Source organism: Trematomus bernacchii, unplaced genomic scaffold (genome assembly GCF_902827165.1).
Source record: "Trematomus bernacchii unplaced genomic scaffold, fTreBer1.1, whole genome shotgun sequence".
NCBI classification, from domain to species: Eukaryota; Metazoa; Chordata; class Actinopteri; order Perciformes; family Nototheniidae; genus Trematomus; species Trematomus bernacchii.
Genome location: NW_022988043.1, coordinates 2,494,247 through 2,516,090, shown reverse-complemented (window position 1 = coordinate 2,516,090; position 21,844 = coordinate 2,494,247). Strand labels below are relative to the sequence as shown.

At 38.8% G+C, this 21,844-nt stretch overlaps 1 protein-coding gene across 2 annotated transcripts; it reads left to right on the top strand.

Moving 5' to 3' along the window:
• Window positions 1-11,485: 11,485 nt before the first annotated feature.
• On the top strand, window positions 11,486-19,938 carry klhl22 (kelch-like family member 22). 2 transcript variants are annotated; one of them, XM_034118386.1, is made up of 7 exons: window positions 11,486-12,240; window positions 14,058-14,223; window positions 14,299-14,610; window positions 14,984-15,393; window positions 17,311-17,503; window positions 17,664-17,897; window positions 18,599-19,938. In XM_034118386.1, the coding sequence occupies exons 1-7, from the start codon at window positions 12,011-12,013 to the stop codon at window positions 18,938-18,940; spliced, it is 1,887 nt and encodes a 628-aa protein (XP_033974277.1). In that variant the 5' UTR covers window positions 11,486-12,010; the 3' UTR covers window positions 18,941-19,938. The 2 variants fall into 2 exon arrangements, with proteins under 2 accessions (XP_033974277.1, XP_033974276.1); XM_034118385.1 differs by having other exon boundaries at window positions 14,299-14,622.
• Window positions 19,939-21,844: the final 1,906 nt, after the last annotated feature.

Sequence of the window (21,844 nt, the reverse complement as noted above, 5' to 3'; positions counted from 1 at the left end):
GATCTGTCTCATTATTAGGTCTGTTGTAAAAAGGCATGCTAAGCCTTCCCATGTTGATGCGAGTTTCATTCATCACCAAAGAGAAATCGCTGTAATATCACAGTAATAAAAGGTTTAAAATGGCCATAATGATTGCTATATAATGTCTATAGCTTATACATCATGCATGTAACATATATCATATTGGGTTACTCTTTCCAAATGGGGGACATTTTTAAATCAAGTCTATAAAGTAAAATATGGAGTCAGTTGTGGATAAACAGAGACAATGCTGTCTAGAGAAATGTAGACAGATTTTGTAAAGTTTTCACACTCTGCGAGGCTCTGTGGGTGCAAAGCTCCTGTGAGTGTGTTTGCTGAAGGAGACAAAACTAAATGTCAATTATACAGAGCACGTACATCATGTTATTTTCCTATTCCATTGAACCGTGTTACCCAAAACACATTGCATACATAAATGTTTAAAAAAACAACAACAAATCTGAAGCAAGACTTTCATGATGAGTATTGATGGATGCTCATTGATGTTTATTGATGTGTGCATGTATTCTAGTAAAGGCCATGCACTGACTTTTCTACCCCTTATAAAGATCATTAAACATGTCAATGTGTAATCCAATAAATTCAATAGCCAAAAATAACCACACAAGTTCTCTGCATCTGCATAATACTTTGACGCCCAAACCAACTCATCTCACGATTAGAAAACATGTCTTGATCCCTCCGCAGATAACACCTCGAACTATTTTTAACCCGTTCTTTGCACCTCTCTTTCTTCTGCAACAGATTGTTAACTGCTTCTTCACACTGTCCCCACACAGTCCTACTTCCATTGGAGGCTGTAAATGAGAAAACTGTAATAGCTGTAATAGAGGAACGGTGAAATGCCTCGCCACCAGCAACAACGACTCTGTTGGTGTTGGATTTACACAGAGGCACGGGTGTCAAGTCACTCAAGACGATTAATCTATGCAAATCATTATCAGAGGAAAGCAGGAATGCTGAAAAATAAGTGTACAGCACAGCAGGACATCCATTCAATATATCGAGGCATTGAATGGCTGCACCTCACCCCTTGTGCAATCTCAACTGCTGTCACTCACATTTTCCTTTTTCTTTCAGGAAGGGAGGAAAACATTTCTTAGGTTAAGTCCTAAATGTCCAGACAATTGAGCGCTATTGTGACATGAAATGGTTGTTTTTTGTGTTTTTGACAGTATGTCCACCAATTTATTTCTAATTGATAGGTGGCAAGTTGATGGCCGCACAATCAAGTTCGGCCAGAGGAGGTTGTGCAAGATGGTAAGAATGAATATCTCTCATGGAAAGTAGGGGAACATCTTTCTAAGCGAATGTCACAGAGCTCAGGAGCATAAAGAAACAGAAAGCAGATACCTTTTAATCATTTTTTTATGATAAGGGCAAACAAGAACAGATGACATGTTCCAAACATTTGTCTTAATATCATTTCACTGTCACATGAAATATTTAATAGCTCTTTGATCGCTTATTTTATTTGGTAAAGTCTATCAACTGTTTAGACTCCTATCCTGTGTCCATTTATACAGTAGGCTACATAATGTCCCTTGATTAAAAAATATGTCCATATTTGGATTCAGAGAGAGACTCTTATTACATCAGGCATTTGTAAGTGGCTCTTGTGGGAAAATTGTTAATAGCTGTATGCGTCATTGCCAGTGTAAATCAATACAGTATCATGCCCTATTAAGAAGGAATTGTTCCCCTGCTGTAGCTCCGCATATCCATGTTAATAGTGTTTGGGGAGTAGTTGCTCCTCTGTATTCTTAAGGCCATAGTCGCTGTTTGGGTGATTTATTTGTGTTGGGAAAAAACTCTCACTTTAACAGACCTTTAATATCCTGTGCTGTGCAGTGAAGCTGTGAAATAGATTTCAACGCCAGCCAGCCGAAACAAAGTAACAAATGGCTTCTCTCTTAAACTTCACACTTTGTTCAGTCATGTTTTGAAGGGGGTATACAAGATAAAGAAAGAAAGAAAGAAAGAAATAACCTGGTTGAATAGAATACTTTATGCTTATAGGGACCTATGTTGTGGATCCATGCTTTAGTCATAGGCTCAGGATGTTTTAATACCCTATGGAAAAAAGTGACAAATAAATCGTGATTCCTTATTTGATTGTGGATTTGTTTGGTTTGTTTGCCAGCAAGATTACGGACAAACTACTGGCACATTGTTTCATGCAACTTGGTGGGAGTATGTAGCATGAGCCAAGGAGAAACCTATTTAAAAAGCTGATCCACAATAAAGGGGCAGAAGCACCTATTATTTTCTATTACAGAAACGACCTTGTCAGAGCTCTGCAACCACCGAGTGCGAGCACGTTTTTAATGGGATCATCATGTTAGTTATATTGTGAACTGAATAAACCTATAGGACAATCTGGATAAGGATGAAATAAATACACAAAAAATAGAGGCTCCCGTGCTGAACATGCAAATACATGCTCCTCCTTGCACCTAGTTGTAGTTGGTAGAATGTTTTACCTATATAAGTTCAGTGCTGATAGTTCCTAATAAATAAGATATGTCTTACTGAAACAGTATTAATACATATTGGCATATGAGGCCAAAGGAGTGGTGACAATGTTACACAAATTAATGTAGAAAATCACTACTTCCTTCATATTTTCTACATGATGTCATGTAAAACAGATGTGCAGTACATGTGGATAATTATTGATTGATACACAGGGTATATTGATAGTGACAATGTTGCAAATATTAACACAGGGTGCCACATTAAAATGTAAATTTCACATGTTGTTGCTGTATAATTAGGTCAAGGTCTGTCATGGATTACTTCCTGTTTATAGCTCACCTAAAGTATAAAGAGAAGAGAATGATAAGATTTACAGCCACTAGCATTAACGCCATGGATATGTTTCTCTGTGCCAACACTTTATATTGCAAGTCATAAATTAGTTTGTATCCTTATATCAGGCAGTGATAAGGATCCGTACCCATGAATGTGTGCAGACTGACTGAAGCCGACAGCAACATAATTGATGCATCAATTATTACCAGTATATAGTGTGGTGGTGTGTCAATGTGTACCTTTTGAGAATGACAAATGTTGACAATTTCTTTAAATTGCAATATTTAGTTGTGATATGAGATGTGAATATATGAATAATTTATTATTTTTGTGTGATGTGTGTTACATGCATGTATTATGTTAGATATAATTGATGACACACATACACAAACACACACACATGAATACTGACTGTATTAACACTGTTGTGCTGATATTCTTTACTATTTATTATTGTTTTCACTTTTTATTTTAATATGCCTGTGTGTGACTCTTTTATATTTGTCTTTAATCTGCACTTTCCCCAGTAAATCTTCCCACAGTGGGACAAATAAAAGATTTCTGATTGAAGAAAGAAAGAAAGAAAGAAAGAAAGAAAGAGTCATTAATCCAAAACAGGAAAGAGTGAATATCAAAAATAACTAACATGTCAAATGTACCCTTTTTTTAATAATACTTTTGATCAGTCCTCTCTTCACACCCCTCATATAAGCAGCACAATTATTCCAGGATGTTCATGGTTTGAAGCTAACAACAAATAGTCTGACAATGGCTGAGGTCTAATTCAGCCTTCAAAATCAAAACAACACGAAACACAAAAAACGTATTGATCATGTCACTTGACTGTTCCTTCGACCCCTCTCTCCTTACAACCCAAAATCCATATGCATTGTGTACAGGGTGCTTCTCATTGAGCGAAGGACAATCTTCCCGACGGTTCTGCAGCTACTTACATGATCCAAGTTGAAGTGATCCTTGACTCCATCACTTCAACAGAGTCCTATAAATCCCCTGAGGCTTTAAATAACCCGAGTCAAGAACAAATGCCACGATGCCTCTGGTGCTCCTGGATGACTAACAACCCCCATCAGTTGAGCAGATCCCATCTGACACAGACGCTCACCTTGATGCTCCTCTGTGTAAATAGGACTTAAGGAACAGCTGGTAATATTGCGCAAGTATTACAGACACACTACTCAGGCTTCATACAGTCACACTTAAGGGGTTCTTCACAGGGAAGAACCCACAGATATGTTTTTCCTTATCTCTGCAGAGAAAGACTAATACGCCTCGTGGGTTAATCTGCTCCTTCCTGCCCAGTATATTAGGTTTTTACTTGTTATGTTTGTGCATTTTTACATTGTGCATAACAATAAATTAAGCTAAACTCCCAGCTTCTTAATTTATTATTTGGATATTTTATCATATTTCACTCTGTGCAATTAGCACATTTTAAACTCACATCATAACTCTTTGTATTTAAATAAAACAAAGAAAACTGCAACACACTTTACTGATGTATATATTATTCAAGGTTTTTATTTTAGTTGTAGTCATTTGGTATGTTATAGTGTATTATACAAATATTTATTTAGTTAAAGGTAGGGTAGGTAATTTTGGAGAAACCAGCTCGAGATCGCTAGAATTTGAAAATACACAGCCGGAAAAAATCTGCCACTTCCTTACAGAGCCCCTCCTCCAACACACACGAACGCGCACATGACCAATGAGGGCACGAGATAAGTTTGTGCACAGATGGAAGGCTGACTGGCAGGTAGGCCATCCAGTTATTTTAGCCGGGCCGGCTAAAATGATTGGTCGTACTTTTTACAGCACTACGGCTTCCACAGATGACATTTTTTTATGGATTTTTTGTCAAAGCACTTAAGATATTCATTTCTATCGGGATGTTAAGAGCATTCCATGGAATATAACAAAAAGTGTATCTCGAGCCGGTTTCTCAAACTTACCTACCCCACCTTTAATTGTATACGAGTGATTCTATAATTTAGGGTGCATTTCACATCAACAAAACAGTACAAAGAAAGTGTTCTTTCTCAATAGAACAATCAGTGGTTCAAGTTAGTATATTCCTCAGTGTAACATATCCACTGGTTGCAAAGCTTAAACATTTTTTTATTTTATTTTATATAAATGTAATAACTGTTACTACAGTTATTACAGTACTGGGTAACTTAGTTGACAGGTAACCTAGTTGACAATTTCCCTATTTTGACCCATCATTTCAATGTTAGGCCTTGCTTGGATGACCACATGTCATTTTCTTGAACAGGTTAACATCACATTTGAACATATAATTGAATTAAAATCATTAAACAATTGTAAACCATAACAATGTACGTAACATTGTTGACGGTCAATGAATATACTCATTGACAATGTGCTATTATACATAAGATATTGTAAAAAATTAGAGGACAATCACCACAGTGTGTTCAAAATGTCTGCCAAAGAGGAACATGGCATCATGTGATGCTGGTGACATGGTATTGGGACAAACCATTTTTGAGTTAAATGGGGGAGTTCTGTTAGTAACATAGTTGACAGAACTTTTGCGGACATTCATATATTAAGATATTTAAATTATTTAAAGGAGGAAATCAATTAAAAATATGTTATTATTCTTTAGTATTTAGACTTTTGAAATAAATGAATACTTTTTTTAATTTACTTTAATGGTTTTTATTCATTATTTTGAAACCAAGACACCCTCAACTGAAAAACGGACAGAGCAAAAACTGACAATTTAAGAACATCATGACACATTTCAAGGTAAATAAAGCATAGGATGCACATAATGTTTGTGTGATATTATAACATGCTTTCCAATAATAGGCAAAATATGATATTTTTGAAGAAAATAGTTGGAATAATTATAATTATCATCAATGGACATCAATGGACATGGAATGTACCCTAAATTGTAGAATCACTCTATAAATATTTATATATTTCTACTGTAAATATAGGTAGAGTAAATATTAAATCTGTATTTATGCTGTTACAATGATTTCCCAATTTGAGAACTATATATCACCAACATCTTTTGCAGCTGCAGTAATAAAGTGCTCTTAAAATAAAGTCTGAGATTGTTTTTCGATAGCTGCTCTCAGACCGTTTTAAACATTTATTAGAGTACCATTCAAACAAACTATATGTTGGTTTGTCAAACACCTTCAGTGTCCTAGTTCTGGAGAAAAAGGCTGTCAAATTTGTAATGTGCTACTTCAAATTACATTTCGTAAAGTGGTAAAAACTGATTGAGTATAGGGAAAAGAGAAGACAAGAGAGTAGAGAGAAAGAGCCTGGAGAGGAGGGGTTTATTAAAACACAATTGCATTAGCAGGCCGAAAGGTATAATCAATCCAGTGTGCATTAGACCTGCTGACCCCCTCCTTTAATTCATACGAATGTTCCGCATGTCTTTCCTGCTTTCCAAAGCCACATACGTATTCTACTCAGCTAGTCACATCTGTGTGCAACACTGACACATTCTTTTTACCGCCTCGCTTTTCGTGTTCCTCTGTGTCGAAATATGATTCAGGATTGATTTACGCTAACGTTGTCACAGCGAATAAGACGGTGGATGTCACACCCCAAAATAGCGCTTGTCGGTTGCAACCCCTATAGCAAGAGGTGAAAACTGAATTCTGAGGCAGCGCGGCACGAGGACAGCAAGGTGCTATTGATCCACAGAAGCCTTGTTCAATATTAGTCCAGATACAATGACACATGGCAGATATGACCAACCACTTGGCAACAATTTAGCTTTTCCCAACAAACACTTGGTCCACCATTCGTCCCATGAATTGCAAGTGTTAGAGAGGAAGGTGGTTACTAGGGTTACTGATCATGGCTAAGTTTCTGTGAAATGTGCAGAAGATGCATAATGATCAGTCTTTGATGTGCATAGTGTAAATTAATCATTTAACGTCAGAGTAAAGACATTTTCCATCAGCTCTATATGCAGACCACAACTCTCCTTTGAGAGGAAAGCAGGCCAACTGTGCTATCTGGTGCTATCAAGTCAATGCTTGCTGTCTTGTATAACACGTTCCACTGGGAAATGCCAGTTTCCTGCCACGTGTGGGCCATGTGAGAAAAAGGAAACGATGATCAACCTTCTGTCTGTCTCTACAAGATGTTAAAAGTTGTTGAAAAATGAGCAGTGACGGAGACACATGTGGAACGACCTGTTGGAAATTGGGTGATATTATTCTATGTATTCTTCTTTATATTAATACAAACTGACACCTCCTTGCATCCTGTAGAGCAGCACATACTGGGGGGATTCCTAAATATTTCAGTGCCATTGGTTTGTTTTCTCTAACTCCCCAGTGAGGCGGGGAAGCTTTCTCTTTTTCCAAGACCTTGACCCAATGAAGAAAAAATACACCACTTTAGCTGTCTTAAGAATTGCTGTTATGGTCAAACAATAAACATCAGTATTTTCCCATGCAGTTTCAATAATGCAGATCCCTTTTTAAATACAGAATATAAACCGCATTTCTTCACAATCTCATGGTGCAGCGCCATTGCAATTTCTCACAAAATGAATCATAATCACAACTAAATATACTGAGACAGATCGGTCTAAATCCTGTGGCTGTGTAATTGACCCCCCACTGCTTATCATCTCAGGAGAATTATGTAGCACCAAGTGGCTGCCGCACTAAGGCGGTTAGCAGGCTGCATCAAACAGCAATGCTGCAAGTTGTTGTGTTACAGGATTTTTGGTGCAGAGGAAAATTGATTGCCCGCCTCACAATCAGCCACAAGAAAATTGCACCTGCCAGGGCTGCACCTCGGTCACTTTACAACCTTCCATTCAACATATGAATCACAGGGAGGGCAGTGACTTTAATACCGTGGACACATTCCATTTCGCACTGCTGCCATTCCCTTATAAATTGCCTAAATGTTTTTTTTGGCATGCACTCTTCACAAAGCCTTACTTTTTGCCTGTGTTCAACTTGCAAATTAATTAAAGAAGATAGAAAGGCGGCTCATTAAGATTTCAGCTCTTCCAAATGCCAAGCACAATCTAGATTCAAGTGAAGTATGCAAGTTACTGTGGTTGAGAAAACACAACATCTGGAGAGACGGATCGTTTTTCATGAAGACAAAGGAGGTGTGATACTGTGTTTTTTTACGTTAGACTAATGTCCAATTTGAAGCACCATTGTGTATACTCCTTTTTAATATGATCATACACTTTGGTACGTTTAAAATAAAAACAGTTCAATATTAAAAATGATTTGTGCCACACTTCGCCTGTCAAATATCATATTCCACACCAATTAATAATAATAACCTTTATTTGTATAATACTTTTGAAAAAACAAAGTTGAAGTGCTTTTCATACAATAAAACCCCAAAACAGCAACAATTAAAAGGCAGCAGTTGGCATGGAAACATCTTGAGGTGGGTGCAGGCAAAATTAATGGCACCACTGGAGCTGTGCTGTCCCAAAGTAATCTAATAGTTGTACTGTTCTGTGGTCTGCCAGTTATCTCTCTCAGCATATATTGCATAGGGGAAACAGCATAGGGGAAACATCATGGCAGGTACATAAGCATCTCCAGCAGCCTGCAGCGCTGCACTCTTCTTTGTTAGCGCTTATTGTGTCCTTGTTACTCTCTAACTCTCCTCATCATAGGATGACCACTCAAGGCACAGTAACATGGTTTCCTTCAGTAATCACAGTTGCAGGTTTTGTGTAACAGGGATGCTCAGAAAAGCTCCCTGTCATGGATTATTTCATGTCACTGCTGAATCCCTTTTTTAGGTCTGTTTGAGATCTAGATTGACAGTTAATTCTGTAAATGCAGCCCACTTTGTTTTCATTTCTTTGTAATTTCTTCCTCCAGTCTGAGGTGCGCCTGCTGTGGCCACAGCCTTTTCCTGATGAGAGGAGACAGCCCGCTGCTAATGCACTGGAAAGCTCTTCTCTTAATAATAGCAACAATAGGCTCTCTTTGACCTCCAAGAAGGTCCAACAACAGCCAAAAACAGGCTTTCAGTCTTTGACATTGACTGACGTCACAAAGGTGTATCACTCATATTGTGCACCTGTGATTATTAAACCCGTATTGTGTAAAAAACATTTTTAATTAATGTTGAGCAATTCAAAAGTGAAGTGTGCATCATAGTTTGATAGTCACTGCTTAGAAGGTTTGGCACCTAATGTGGGGAAAATGAAAGCACATTTTATAAGACCGTCTTAATGTTTTCTCTCCTGTGTTTATGGCTTAAAAACAGGTTTAAAAAGGAGTTGCCAGCATTTTCTTCCAGAGTTTGTTTAATTTGAATATGTGAAACAGGTGGGGAAAAAAGTTTTGCCAGGAGAATTGTTATTATATTTATATATTTTCCATCTGTCTCAGCCTCTTGACTATTACGACAACATACAAAAGAAAACTTTTCCAATGTCGAAAAAGCTTTCAAGGAACTTTAATATATCTCAGCAGAATGTTTGCCTTTTCACTTGTTTTCAAGTCACAAACCCAGCAGAAAATGAATAAAATATTTCCGTCTTTATCTTTTGCTTGTCTCCCAGGGCTTCATAATGATACCATTGGGAAAAACATATCCAAACAAAGGACAAATGAAAGGGTTTGTATCGCTTCAGAATTAGCTTCATTGTCTGTGACTGAACTGATGTTCTTCTTTTGCTATGAACTGTGGATAATTGCAAATAAGTTTGTGACTAACAATTATCCTCATTATTGACCTATCTGCAAATGTTCTCTACTAACAATTTGTGAAGGACCAGGCAATAGCTAGGAGAGCGGGTAAAGGTTGCAGGGTGAGCATCAAGACACTGACAAAACTTGGTTAACACAACACACAATTCATAATCACTAAATTCAACAAGATTGCGTTGGTTGGTTTCAAATGTAGTTGTTAGAGTTGTAGTTACAGCATTCACACCATTTAATCGTTTGGATGAAAGAAAACTAAAATAATACTTGTCTGGATTCTTTTTATTATAAATTATACATTTGTATTATTTGGCTTGAACAAATTATTTATCATCCAGACAGTAATTTGGCTAATTGACTAATCAAGAAACTGACTTTGGTGCTGTCACAGTAGGTCCGCAGTGTATCTGCATTTTTGCTGTTTAATGCTAAAGCTAAAAATGGCTCCATTACTTGCAGCAACTATGATAGGGCATTTCTTCAGCCCCATGACATATGTGTCAGGGAAAAAGTTATGATTCGCTATTTGAAAAGGGCATTTCTGCACCAACGACCAAAAGCCAGGGGAGCTTTTCCCCATTCATATTTGGCTGTGCTCCTCTGCAATGTATATTAGACTGGAAAATAAATCAAGTGATGGATTATTTCAACAGTGTTTTTGCGAGTGGAAAAATCTCTACTCTCCGTGTCAGAAAATGATATATGCAAATTGAAACCTCGGCAGAAGATGAATGAGATTGTAAAACCTGAGCAATATGGAAGCCTCATGACAATATAGAAGCCTGACTGGCTGCATTATAAAATCTATGTAGCAGCTCATGCAGTTACCAAGCAGTGGAAAATCAATCCTGAAAGCATTCGGGTTGAGACCAAATATTAGAGGGACAAAAATTATCAATTCAATAAATACTGTCACGAAGATGAACACTTATTTTGGACAAATGGAGGAAAAAAGTCACATGCACTCCATTACAACTTTAAGTCCTATTTGAGGGAATGGCGCAGTGGACTAGTGTGTTGGTGTTCGGATCAGGGGAGCACAGGTTCAAACCCCACTGCAGTCAGCATGTCGTTGTGTCCCTGGGCAAGACACTTCACCCCTAAATTGCTCCTGTGGGGATTGCCCACATATTGAGTATGTAAGTCACTTAGGATAAAAGTGTCTAACAAGTAACATGTAATGTAATGGAATAAAAGTATGATTGAATTGTGTTTTCAATGAAAAAATATGACCTGAAATACTTTGGAAGAAGACCCCTTTTAAAATGTGTAATTCATATTGCAATAATATACATGCATAGTTGTTATGTCGCTGGTTCAGGTGATAGTTAGCCTAACTAGGGTGGTGAGTTAATCAGTCTGTGTAATAACTAGTTACTGGAACCATTAAAAAATGCAATGAAAATAAAACATGTCCATTAAATATCACTGAAAATTAGTAGAGGTATACATTTAAAGAAAAATGCAAGTATCCAGTGCCTCACAACATAAAGTACAGAGTAAATACACAACCGCTTTCAAAATCTGTTGCTGGTGTATTTGTATGACATGTTGTGTGACAGTAGAGACCAGTAAGACATAGCCTTTAACACTTTTTAGACAAGAAACAGCATCCTCTTGTGTTTACAGGAAGAGTCACATTATCTAAACATTTTGTTTAGATAATGTTTAGATAGACTGTAAATACTAATTTTATGAATCTAAAAAAATCAGACACCAAATTAAGGGTTACAAAATATAATACTGTACAGAGCACATTTTAAACACCTTACAATGTTATAAGACATACTGACACGATGTCCTTGCAGTGTGAAGAACACTGATTGGCTCTTTCTTAAAAACTGGGCGGGACAATACGACGGTAACATCCAATAGAGTGTGAGCTCACTGCCTGACACCAAAAAGTAAACACACTTGTTTTGATCTGTCAAAAAATCAGGCGACTGTGGCTAAGCTAGCCATTCCCAAAAAGGATTTGGTTGCTTTGTGACCAAACTGTCAATGTAAAAGGTTTTTTTTCATTGACGAACACGGGGATATTTTCGTGCAGTCGTTGGTATCCTTTTTAAAGAAGGCTGTTTTTATATTGCGTTACATCAGCTAACAGGCTAGATAAATTAGCTTACTTGCTAATGTTATTTAACGTTTAAACTGACTTGACATTAGCTGACAGTGTAGTGTCAGGTCGACAGAAGGGCATATTTATGTAACTATACCCTTTTGGTTATTTATTATAGCTGGTAGACTAGTAAAACGCGTGTAAAACTTGGCATACAGCAGTATCCTTAAAATAGACACCGTAACCACCCTTCTGTAGCTGCTAGGTGTCCAGTTTCCTCTTTCAGTATCCTCAATACCGAAAGCAGCGTTCTTCGTAACAATTATGGGAAGAAACAGTTAAAAATGATAAAACTAGATAGATAAAAGAGATGAAGCCGGAACATCCGTACCCTGTCATGGCTGAGCAGGGACAGCTGAGCCCGGCAGGAGGACGCCGGGGCCGACAGACCTTCAGGAGCTCAGCCCACTTCCGCAGCCTCCTGGACGGCCTGCTGGCGCTGCGGCAGGGCGCCGTGCTGTTCGACGTGGTGCTGCTGGTGGAGGGCCGACCCATCGAAGCCCACCGCATACTGCTGGCTGCCTCCTGCGATTATTTTAGGTAAAACCCACAGCAATAGTCTCCGTTGCAGTTTCATTGCTTCCTTTATTTGTCTACACCAATGCACATTTCATTTAAGAGTAACTTAAAGCAGAGGTGGGAGAAGTACTCAGAGCTTTAGATCAGTAAAAGTCCTGCATTCAAAATGTTACTCAAGTAAAAGTACAAAAGTGTTAGGATCAAAATATACTTAAAGTACCAAAAGTAAAATTACTTATTATGCAAATTGGTCAATTTCAGAATAATATATATTATATGTTTTCATTATAATCATTGATGCATTAATGTGTTTATTAAAGCTGGTAAATAATTTCAATTAATTTGTATACTGCAGGGTAGGTTGCTAACTAAAATCTTATTTAAGTGTTGGTTTTATTTCACATAATTAATCCAAATCTGCAAAGTAACTACAGGTACACAAATGTTGTAGTGGAGTAAAAGTACAAAGTAGCATGAAATGGAACTATTCAAGAAAAGTACAAGTATCTCAAAATTGTAAAAATGCAGTCCTTGAGTAAATGTACTAAGTTACTTCCCACCTCTAACTCAAAGCAAATACGCAGATACATGCAGTATTTATATGTACACCACTGATAGACAGAATAGAGTAAATGCTTTCCAATTCAAGTTGCTTTATAGAAATTGTAATTTGTGTACTTTATTTACATTCTTCTACATTGTAATCAAATCATACATTTGCAGCAAAGACCCGGTGCAGAGTCACAGCACACAGATGAAAACATTATCCTCTCCACATTGTAAAATATCTCAAAACATCCCTACATTCCAAACGATTGTAAAAGAATATAGTAAATTACGAAAATGTGTGGACACAAAAAGAAAGCATGAGTTAAAGTGTTTCTACTGCTACTGCAAATAAAAACAGGCCTTTCACTGCTTTGTTTGCTTCCATTGTGGTTGTAAACAGTTACTCACCTGTAGTCTTTTTATAGCGTCTACTTACATCCTAAAAGAAGATTGGACAATGGCTTGGCTTGTGGCATGGGTGTTGCCTTTTGAATGCCAGTGTTGTGAAATGGAAAACAAGAGACTTTATGTGAGATTCATGTGTCTTATATACGATACGATAGTACTTTAATGGTCTGATAAAGTCTGACATTTGACTTGCATCACAGCAACTCCATTTGCAACATCAACAAGGACAAATATTAAGACACAATACAAGAAAAACAAACATTTAACATCACAATCATATAGACAACTATATGCAGTGTGTTGCAAATAAGAGTGCCCTGTTACCTGAAGATTAGGTGTGACACGTTCAACAATTGTACTTTATATGTCATGTTAATGTGTTAGCATTTGAAACCTTCACTTGTATCTTTTGTAGACAGATGACATGGGTCACATAGGTACAATCCCTGATCCACAGTCAGCCAGCAGCACACATGATGAGGACAGATAGGTGTGTTGGATTTGAACTCAAGTATTATTCTAATTTGTTTGGAGCTTACTGTGCTGGCAGGGGTGGAGGAAGTCTTTACTCTGGGGTTTACACTGTGACATTAAACCAGAGCCCTACTGTTGCTCTGTAGCCCTGTAATCCTATTAAAATGCTAAAAGCAGGCAAAGATAGATCACTAACTTCCCTTTACAAAGATGCTTTCACTGTATTGGCTCTGCCTTTTACAACTGAGGCAAAGTATATTCAACAAAGATGTGTTTTAAATGGTTTGGATAGAGTACATACACCTTTTTTCAATAGATTTTGTGCTTAACATAAACGTTTTCTATTCATATTTGTATCTTTATTGGACAGTTCTTATATTAAACAATGTGTGTCTTTTCTCCGATAGGGGAATGTTTGCTGGAGGCCTGCGGGAGACACAGCAAAAAGAGATCCCCATTCATGGAGTCACTTACATGGCCATGACAAAAATACTGGACTACATCTACACTTCGGAGATTGAGTTAGACCTGGAGTGTGTGCAGGAAGTCCTGATAGCTGCCACGTTAGTACAGGTAAACTCTTTAAAAGATCTCTTGCTTAATCACATTTTTTTCTTCACCTTACCTGTGTCCCTTTGTGTTCTAAAGCTTGAGGTTGTCACTGGCTTCTGCTGTGATTTCCTCTTCTCCTGGCTGGACGAGAGCAACATTTTGGAGGTCTATAACCTGGCAGATCTGTACGGACTGCAGCAGCTCAGTGCCAGGGTCCGCTCCTACATGCTCAGGAACATCCAGACTCTGTCCCGCACCGACGTGTACCGACAGCTCCCCCAGGACGTGGTGTTCAGCGCGCTGAGCAGTGACGAGCTGCAGGTGAACAGCGAGAACGAGGCGTACGAGGCGGCGCTGCACTTCCACTACAGTCCCCTGCAGGTGGAAACTGACCAGGTGTACTTGCAGGTCAGTCCTAAGGTGTGTCCTGCATTTTGTACTCATCTATCATTTCCATCAGATACTCACAAAGCTTAATCTGCTTGGATTGCAATCTAATAATAATAATAATACACTTTATTTGTATAGCACCTTTCATACACAAAGCAGCCCTAAGTGCTTTACAGAAAACATAACAACAATATTGAAATAAATACAGAACAAGATAAAACATCTACAGTGATCCTAAGAAATTCAAATAGGTTAAAATAAAAGCAAAACAGAAAAAATACAGTAAAACATGTACAATGATACTAGTGAGAATTGAAAGTTAACCTAAAAGATAGGATTTGGTTTCTGTTCTCAACCAATCTAACCTTTTTTTGATGTTTCTGACCCAAAGGACAATCTGAAGATGATCGATGCTGTGCGTTTCTGCCTGATTGAGAAACAAGTGTTGAAGCGTCTGTACGGCAGACTGAACCAGTGTCCCCTAAAGGACTGTGTGTCCTCCGCCCTGCGGTATCATGAGCAGGAGGTCTGGCAGCCCGTCCTGCAGACCCCCCTCACCCAGCCTCGCTCCACCTTCCACTGCATACTGGGGTTCGGGGGGATGTTCACCTCCAGCTCCCTCACAGACAACGAGCATTTGTTCCAGGTGTTCCACCCCAGCTGGGGGGAGTGGAGGACCCTCACTGCAGACCACGGCCCCCGCATGTCCAACCAGGGCATCGTGGTGCTCAACAACTTCGTTTATCTGATCGGAGGAGACAAGAACACCAGTGGGTTCCGCGCAGAGACCCGCTGCTGGAGGTGAGATCTCCCTTATTCTGTTGATGGATTTAAATGATGTTCTATCTAGGATCACCACGTCTAGGGCTGCACGATATATCGTGTCGTGACGATAATCGCGATATGCGCATGCGCGATATTCACATCGCAGGACGTGCGATTTTAATTTTGTAAAAAATGTTTTAGGACGTGCGATATTAAGTAGGCAAATTAACTCAAACACGTCATGTTACAAATCTTTTGCTGCTTGCTACAAAAGGAAAACTCTCATGTCAGGGTTACTTGAGTGAGTGACATGCAGGCTCTGCATGCACAGCAAACCACCAATCACAATCAAATCTCCAAAGCAAACACTGAATAAAGTAGTTTCATGTGTTTCTCCAGGGCAGTTCGGCGCTGCTAACCGAGCTAGCTCAGCTTGTTGCTCTGATAACTTAAGATCCAGACGTCCGTGACTAAAATCCTTCATCCGGTTAAATATAGTTAGAAAAATACCAATTGTATAGCATTAAACTTCAAGAAAGGATGGTTTGCGGACAAAAAAAACTGTCTTTTCTTCAATTCCTGTATTTTTTCATATCGCAATATATATCGCAGGGGAAGAAAATATCGCAATGTCAGTTTTTTCCAATATCGTGCAGCCCTAACGTACACTCATTCACTTCATCAATTTAACTTTTGTGTTTATTGTTTAGGGATGGTCATTTTTGGTAAGAATTCATTTCATTTTACAAAATCAATTCTCATTACAGTTCATAAGGTTGCTAATTTCAGGAGCTGCTCCAGTCTGCGGTGTGATAGTAGAGGCATTGTGGCAAATGATGGAGTGAAAGCAGAGTAAAAAGACTATACGTTTTGTAGTTTTTACATTTGAAAAAGGTTTATTAACTGATTGCAAAACTGTAAACACACAAAGTCAAACCTAAGACAAAAGGTAACATTTATTTATTTATTTAGTTTGTGCAAAGTTAGCATCACTACAAGAAAGTCCTCAGTTATCTTAAGAGTTCAGAGTTCAAATCTTACAAAAAATAAAGATGCTGCCTATTAAATAAACAAAACGTTTAGGCTGAGGATAGCTGCCTTCTTTATTTCCAAGAATCTTGGCAATTCAAACTTCTAAATTGGTCTTTTGTGTGACTTTTCCTTTTTTAGGATATCTGTTCGTCAGAAGAAATATCTTGGTACTTTTGTAGACAAGTACCTAGACAAGAATATTGATTGTTATATAAATGGATATTCTCCACCAACCACTATTGTTTATTGTCTATTACAGTTGAAACTATTCAATAAGACCAAGTAATCGATTATTTGTAGTGTATAATAAATATATAATATGTAGTGAGCAGAACTTTTTACAGCTAAAAAATAACTCCTTTCTAGTGGACGACCCGTATATGGCGTCCCTGACTGGAGCTTAGCTACAGCAAACATATCTTTGTTATTTCTAAACTACAATCACTCTTTACATATCGTCCGACAGTCTGACACATTTGCAGATACGGGTGTATTTGCAATAAGCTAATATTGGCTCTTATGTAAGCTCACCTGATTTGTTGATTTTCTTCAGTCTGTAGAATGTCAGACAATAGTTTGAAATGACGACATGTTCTCAGATTGCATGCTTTGTCTGAGCAGCTGTTTCCGTTTACACTGGTCAAATTAAACAGAAAGCAGAAAATCCTCACATTTTAGAAGCTGGAACCTGTGTTTGTGAGGCCTTTTAATCATCAAAATGAATCAATAAACAACTAAGCTGACTTTTTTCTTCAGATCCACAAAATGGAAAGGGTTGTTTTTGGTGGTGTTGAACATGGCATAAAACATTCCGCAACAAATTTGTTTTGTATGCTCAATGCTTAATTGGACAGATTTCTCGCTGCAGATTGAATTTCAAAAGTTGTATTTATCCTTCACTGTGTTGATGCTTGTTCCCAGGTACGACCCTCGTCACAACAGATGGTGCGCGATCCACCCTCTGCAGCAGCAGCATGCTGACCACTGTGTCTGCGTGATGGGCGGCCATATTTATGCCATTGGAGGACGGGACTATAGCCACGAATTGGAGTCAGTGGAGCGCTACGACCCACACACTGACATGTGGGAGTTTGTATCACCCCTGAAGAGAGAGGTAAGGAAAAAGAGCCGATAGAAAAACATGTAATGCTGCTACCATCCACATGATGGTGCTACCTCCCCACCTGTGTAGTCCTAATGGAGTTTTCTGTTATAAACCAGGTGTTTCCCTCCTCTTTTAACTCAATTTAATACCAGTCTGACCTTTCCTCCAGGTTTACGCCCATGCTGGAGCAGTGCTTGATGGGAAAATGTATATCTCATGTGGGCGCAGAGGGAATGCGTACCTCAAAGAGACCTACTGTTTTGACCCTGGGGCCAATCATTGGTCAGCGTGTGCTGAGGGGCCGGTAGAGCGCGCGTGGCACGGCATGACGGCTGTCAACGGACGCATTTATGTGATTGGGGGGAGCAACGATGAGCGCGGGTACCGGCGTGATGTCCTGAAGGTGAGTCTCAGGTCGTCAGGGGTGTTTGATGCTGCACAATGAGGGCAGTGTTGCTCTGCTCAGCAGGCGTCTCACAGTTTAAAATAACTCCTGAGGGTTTTCTGTTTACATTTGAACACTCAGGGATGTTCTTGCCTATGACATATTTCTTGTGTCCATTTCCATTTGATTTTATATTACAATGTCGTTTATGTCTCCAATGCCCCCAAGCTAGTTCAGCCGTCATGGGTTTTACTATAGCCGATGCTGGGTTTTTTATGTTTATGTTTTTTCATCGGACAAGATAAATAAAATAAATAAATCAGACACAATGTTGTTAAGACTTAAAGTGCACACTGCAGTCACTTGTTTAATTTTTAGTTTTAAGTATCAAGTAAATACATTTTTAGAGGTAAGAAAAATAACAAGGTTATTGAAAAATATGTCTGGATGAAAAATGAATGAAGTCTTAGTGCAGTAGTAGTATTCACTGTATTAGCAGACAGCAACCTGTTCTGTTTTTTGAGACACACATTTTTCTTTAATCTTATAAACAAATAAAATAATATTAGTATAGTTGACTTCCCTGGTGTTGGCTCAGTGAAATATTATAATAAATAAGAATACAATCAGAGCTGTTCTTTTTGACCGAGGTTAAACTGTTTGGACAGAAATGGAATAAAATGGAAATTCATATGTTTTTCGTTTTTTGTTTTTTTCAGGTGGGATGCTTTGACCCCGAGGCCAACTCTTGGTCTTTAATGTCCCCCCTCCCCGCGGGACACGGAGAACCGGGCATCGCCGTGCTGGACAGTCGCATCTACGTCCTGGGGGGCCGCTCTCACGACAAAGGCAACAGGATGAAATACATCCACGTGTTCAACAGCGACGCAGACGAGTGGGAGGGCGAGGCGGACTTTAAGGAGCGGGTCTCCGGCCTGGCAGCCTGCGTGGTGCTGATGCCCCCCGCTGTGATCGCTCAGGCCCGGAGCTGGGAGCAGCGCACCAAGGCATCATGGGAAGACGTGGAAATGGACAACTCGGAGGACTCGAGTGAGGACTGAAGCAGCTGTTTGTCTGAGCACTTGGACGCTGTCATGCACTTTTTCTTACACAGCATGTTAAAGTACCTGGGGGGGGTTTTCTTTGCGCAGCATCGGGTCCTTCCTGCAAGTCGATCACTTTGAGTGCCTCTGAACCAAAGAGTCACTCGGGACCTTCGCACACTGTTTGTTATTTTGCAAATATCTTTTAAGATAATCATGCTCCGCCCATGAATCCAAGCTCAAAATTGCACTGTCACTAAAAACTCATTTCTAGATATCATTGTAGCTACCTTTTTATTAGCTCTCTTTATTTGTCATAGAGAAAACCTCAATATCTTAAATATACAGAAGGCAGTCAAGACCACTGGCTGTGCAATAATATGCTAATATATATGACCTGCATTGGCTTTAGACTTCAGATATTTACAGCACTTTTAAGCTAAATTGTTAACCACAGAGAGTTCAAAAAGACTTCTCAAATATGCAAACTGTAATTCTTCTTGCAGCTTCTGGTTATCGGTAGAAACTGAAATGATCTTCTCATCCAAACTACTGAGTAATCCTTAGGTTCTTACTATTTAACATTGTGCCTTGTTTTTGTGGATCCTCAACTTGTGTTGTGTATTTTTATGTTTCAGTATAATGTGCGGATGGAGTTGAGTCTTAGTTACTGTGCCTCTAGCATCATTATTAGTTTAAACAATGCTTGAACATGACTAGTGAACGCTTCCAGGTGGTAGAGTGCAGCTCACAATATGCTGCCATATCTGTGAATGATTTAGGAAGTCTTGATTTTTGCGTGAAACAAAGTCCTTTTGATGATCTTCCATACTGTATAAATTATTCTGGTACTGAGTCCAAAGAGCACAATGAGGAGAGGTTTGAGAATATTTCCATCCACTCAGTCCAGCTTTGCTCCATGCCTCAGTTCTTCGGCACGCTGTTTATTACAAACATTAAGAAGCTTCTGTGAATCCTTAACTTCTGTCATTAAAAAAACTCCAGGTACGAGTCTGTTCCTTCTGAAAGAGAAATGCTTTTCACACACACTCACACAAGATATGCAATCTTAATACAACATTCATGACATACATTTTGAGATGTAGTAAAGGTAGATATGTATTTCTTTTGTCATGTTTTTGGGTCATAGCGTTAAAGTCACATGGTGTTTATTAATTGAATATCATTTCAAGCTATTTGACTATTTTATTTCAACAATGAAAATGAAAGAGCTAATTATTTTTCCAACACAATTGTATTTCTGGCAGCGAGAACTTTGGAACACCTTTTAGGCATCGCGTTAAACAAATATAATGGCAATGTTTCACTTTATTGGCTAATTATTTACAAAACTGTTTCCTGGAATATGTTCTTTGTACAGAAATGTACAGAAAAAAACAGACAGACAGTTGTGTATAGTTTTTAAGAATTTCTAATGAAATCTCCCTGATATCACTGCCTAACTTAAATAAAACTCAGGACATTTAAATGAACCGCCTACCAGGTAAATAAAATAATCTTGGACTAGGTTCTTAAAGTGGGGTCAGGCCACTCTGATATATACATACATATTCATTTAAAAACATTACAATACAAAGAAAAAATATGTATAATATATATATTCAAATATTATATATTTTAAAAAATGCTTAAAAGTTTAACAAATATTTTGTAAAACCCTGTAATGTTAGTATTCTTACCCGACAATTAAATAACCCTTGTAATCTGCAGATGCCTTATATATTCCTTACATTTAACTTTTGTTCTAATTCTAAAATGATCTAATTATTCCACAGAGGCTGAGTATATTCTCTATTTTGTTAGGGGTCCTTGGCTGAAATAAAAATGTAAAACTCAAACATTTCTCTTGTACCTTGGGGTGGGGGTCTTGGTGTTACTAGAAGCCTTGATGAGTCCCTAGCCGGGGTTTAGAACTTATGTGTTCTCTTTAATCAACGTTAGTGTTGTTTTAATAGAAGTCTCCTGATGGCTGTCTTCCTGTCGTTGCCCGTGTCTTTTATTCCTCCCAGTCTCTCCCAGTTCCTCTCCATTTGGCCCTCTGCTCCATCAGCTTTATGAAGGCTGACTGCTGCTTTCCTCTCTGGCTGTTTCATCTACATCTGTTACCCCCTACCAGCCCTAAGTGAGTGTCCCCCCCCCCCCCCTACCCCCCTCTCTCTTGTTCACACTACAGTGCCAGCCCCCTCCAAGTTGTCTGGTGGGATGTGCTGACAGCAGCAGTGGACATCCAGGATCAACAATCTGCTGCCTTCATGCGTCTTTTCATTCTGACGCTGCAGTACCACCCGGGGGATTCTCGGGACATATGTCATGCACTTAACCCCCTGTTACTGGCCTCTGAGTGCAGGTCGATGAGCTGCTCTTTGCTGGACCATTAACAGAGCAATTAAAAGGTCCACAATAACCATTGATGTGGAGCTATCAGATTAAACCCAGTGGAGTTGAGGATGTGTGTGTCGAGGGAATTTTACTAAGTGCTCACTTTCATTCTTGTTTCTCCTGCTGTGTGGGAGAGCAGGAGGTCCAATAAGTCAACAGAGGACACCGAAAGTCACCTGTGGACTGAAAGGCTGCTTTTCTCCAGCTGACAATACACACAATATTCCTCTTGGACATCTATTAGAGCAGGCAGGAAGCTGCACCCCTGACCCTGTGACGACAGTGGCTTTGTCTTTACCTTACAACACATTTCATGCATTTACTGACAGTGAGTACAACCTGTTGTGCACCAATGCAACACATAACATACAATAAACACCTTTTCTGTGATGTAGAAGATCAAATAGCATCAGCATAACATGATCTGGAGATGGCATTTAACCAAAAAGGAGCAGACATCTTACCTCTTTTAGAAAGTGTTCCCCTAAAAACCCCCTCTTTCAAACGACTGCCCTTTGTCCT

What these genes read in the sequence shown, in the direction of transcription:
- klhl22 (XM_034118385.1), top strand. Translation starts at nt 12,011, where the DNA reads ATGAAGCCGGAACATCCGTACCCTGTCATGGCTGAGCAGGGACAGCTG. An exon ending in GCCTCCTGCGATTATTTTAG is followed by an intron (nt 12,241 to 14,057) that starts GTAAAACCCACA and finishes TTTCTCCGATAG; the next exon opens with GGGAATGTTTGCTGGAGGCC. An exon ending in TAGCTGCCACGTTAGTACAG is followed by an intron (nt 14,224 to 14,298) that starts GTAAACTCTTTA and finishes TGTGTTCTAAAG; the next exon opens with CTTGAGGTTGTCACTGGCTT.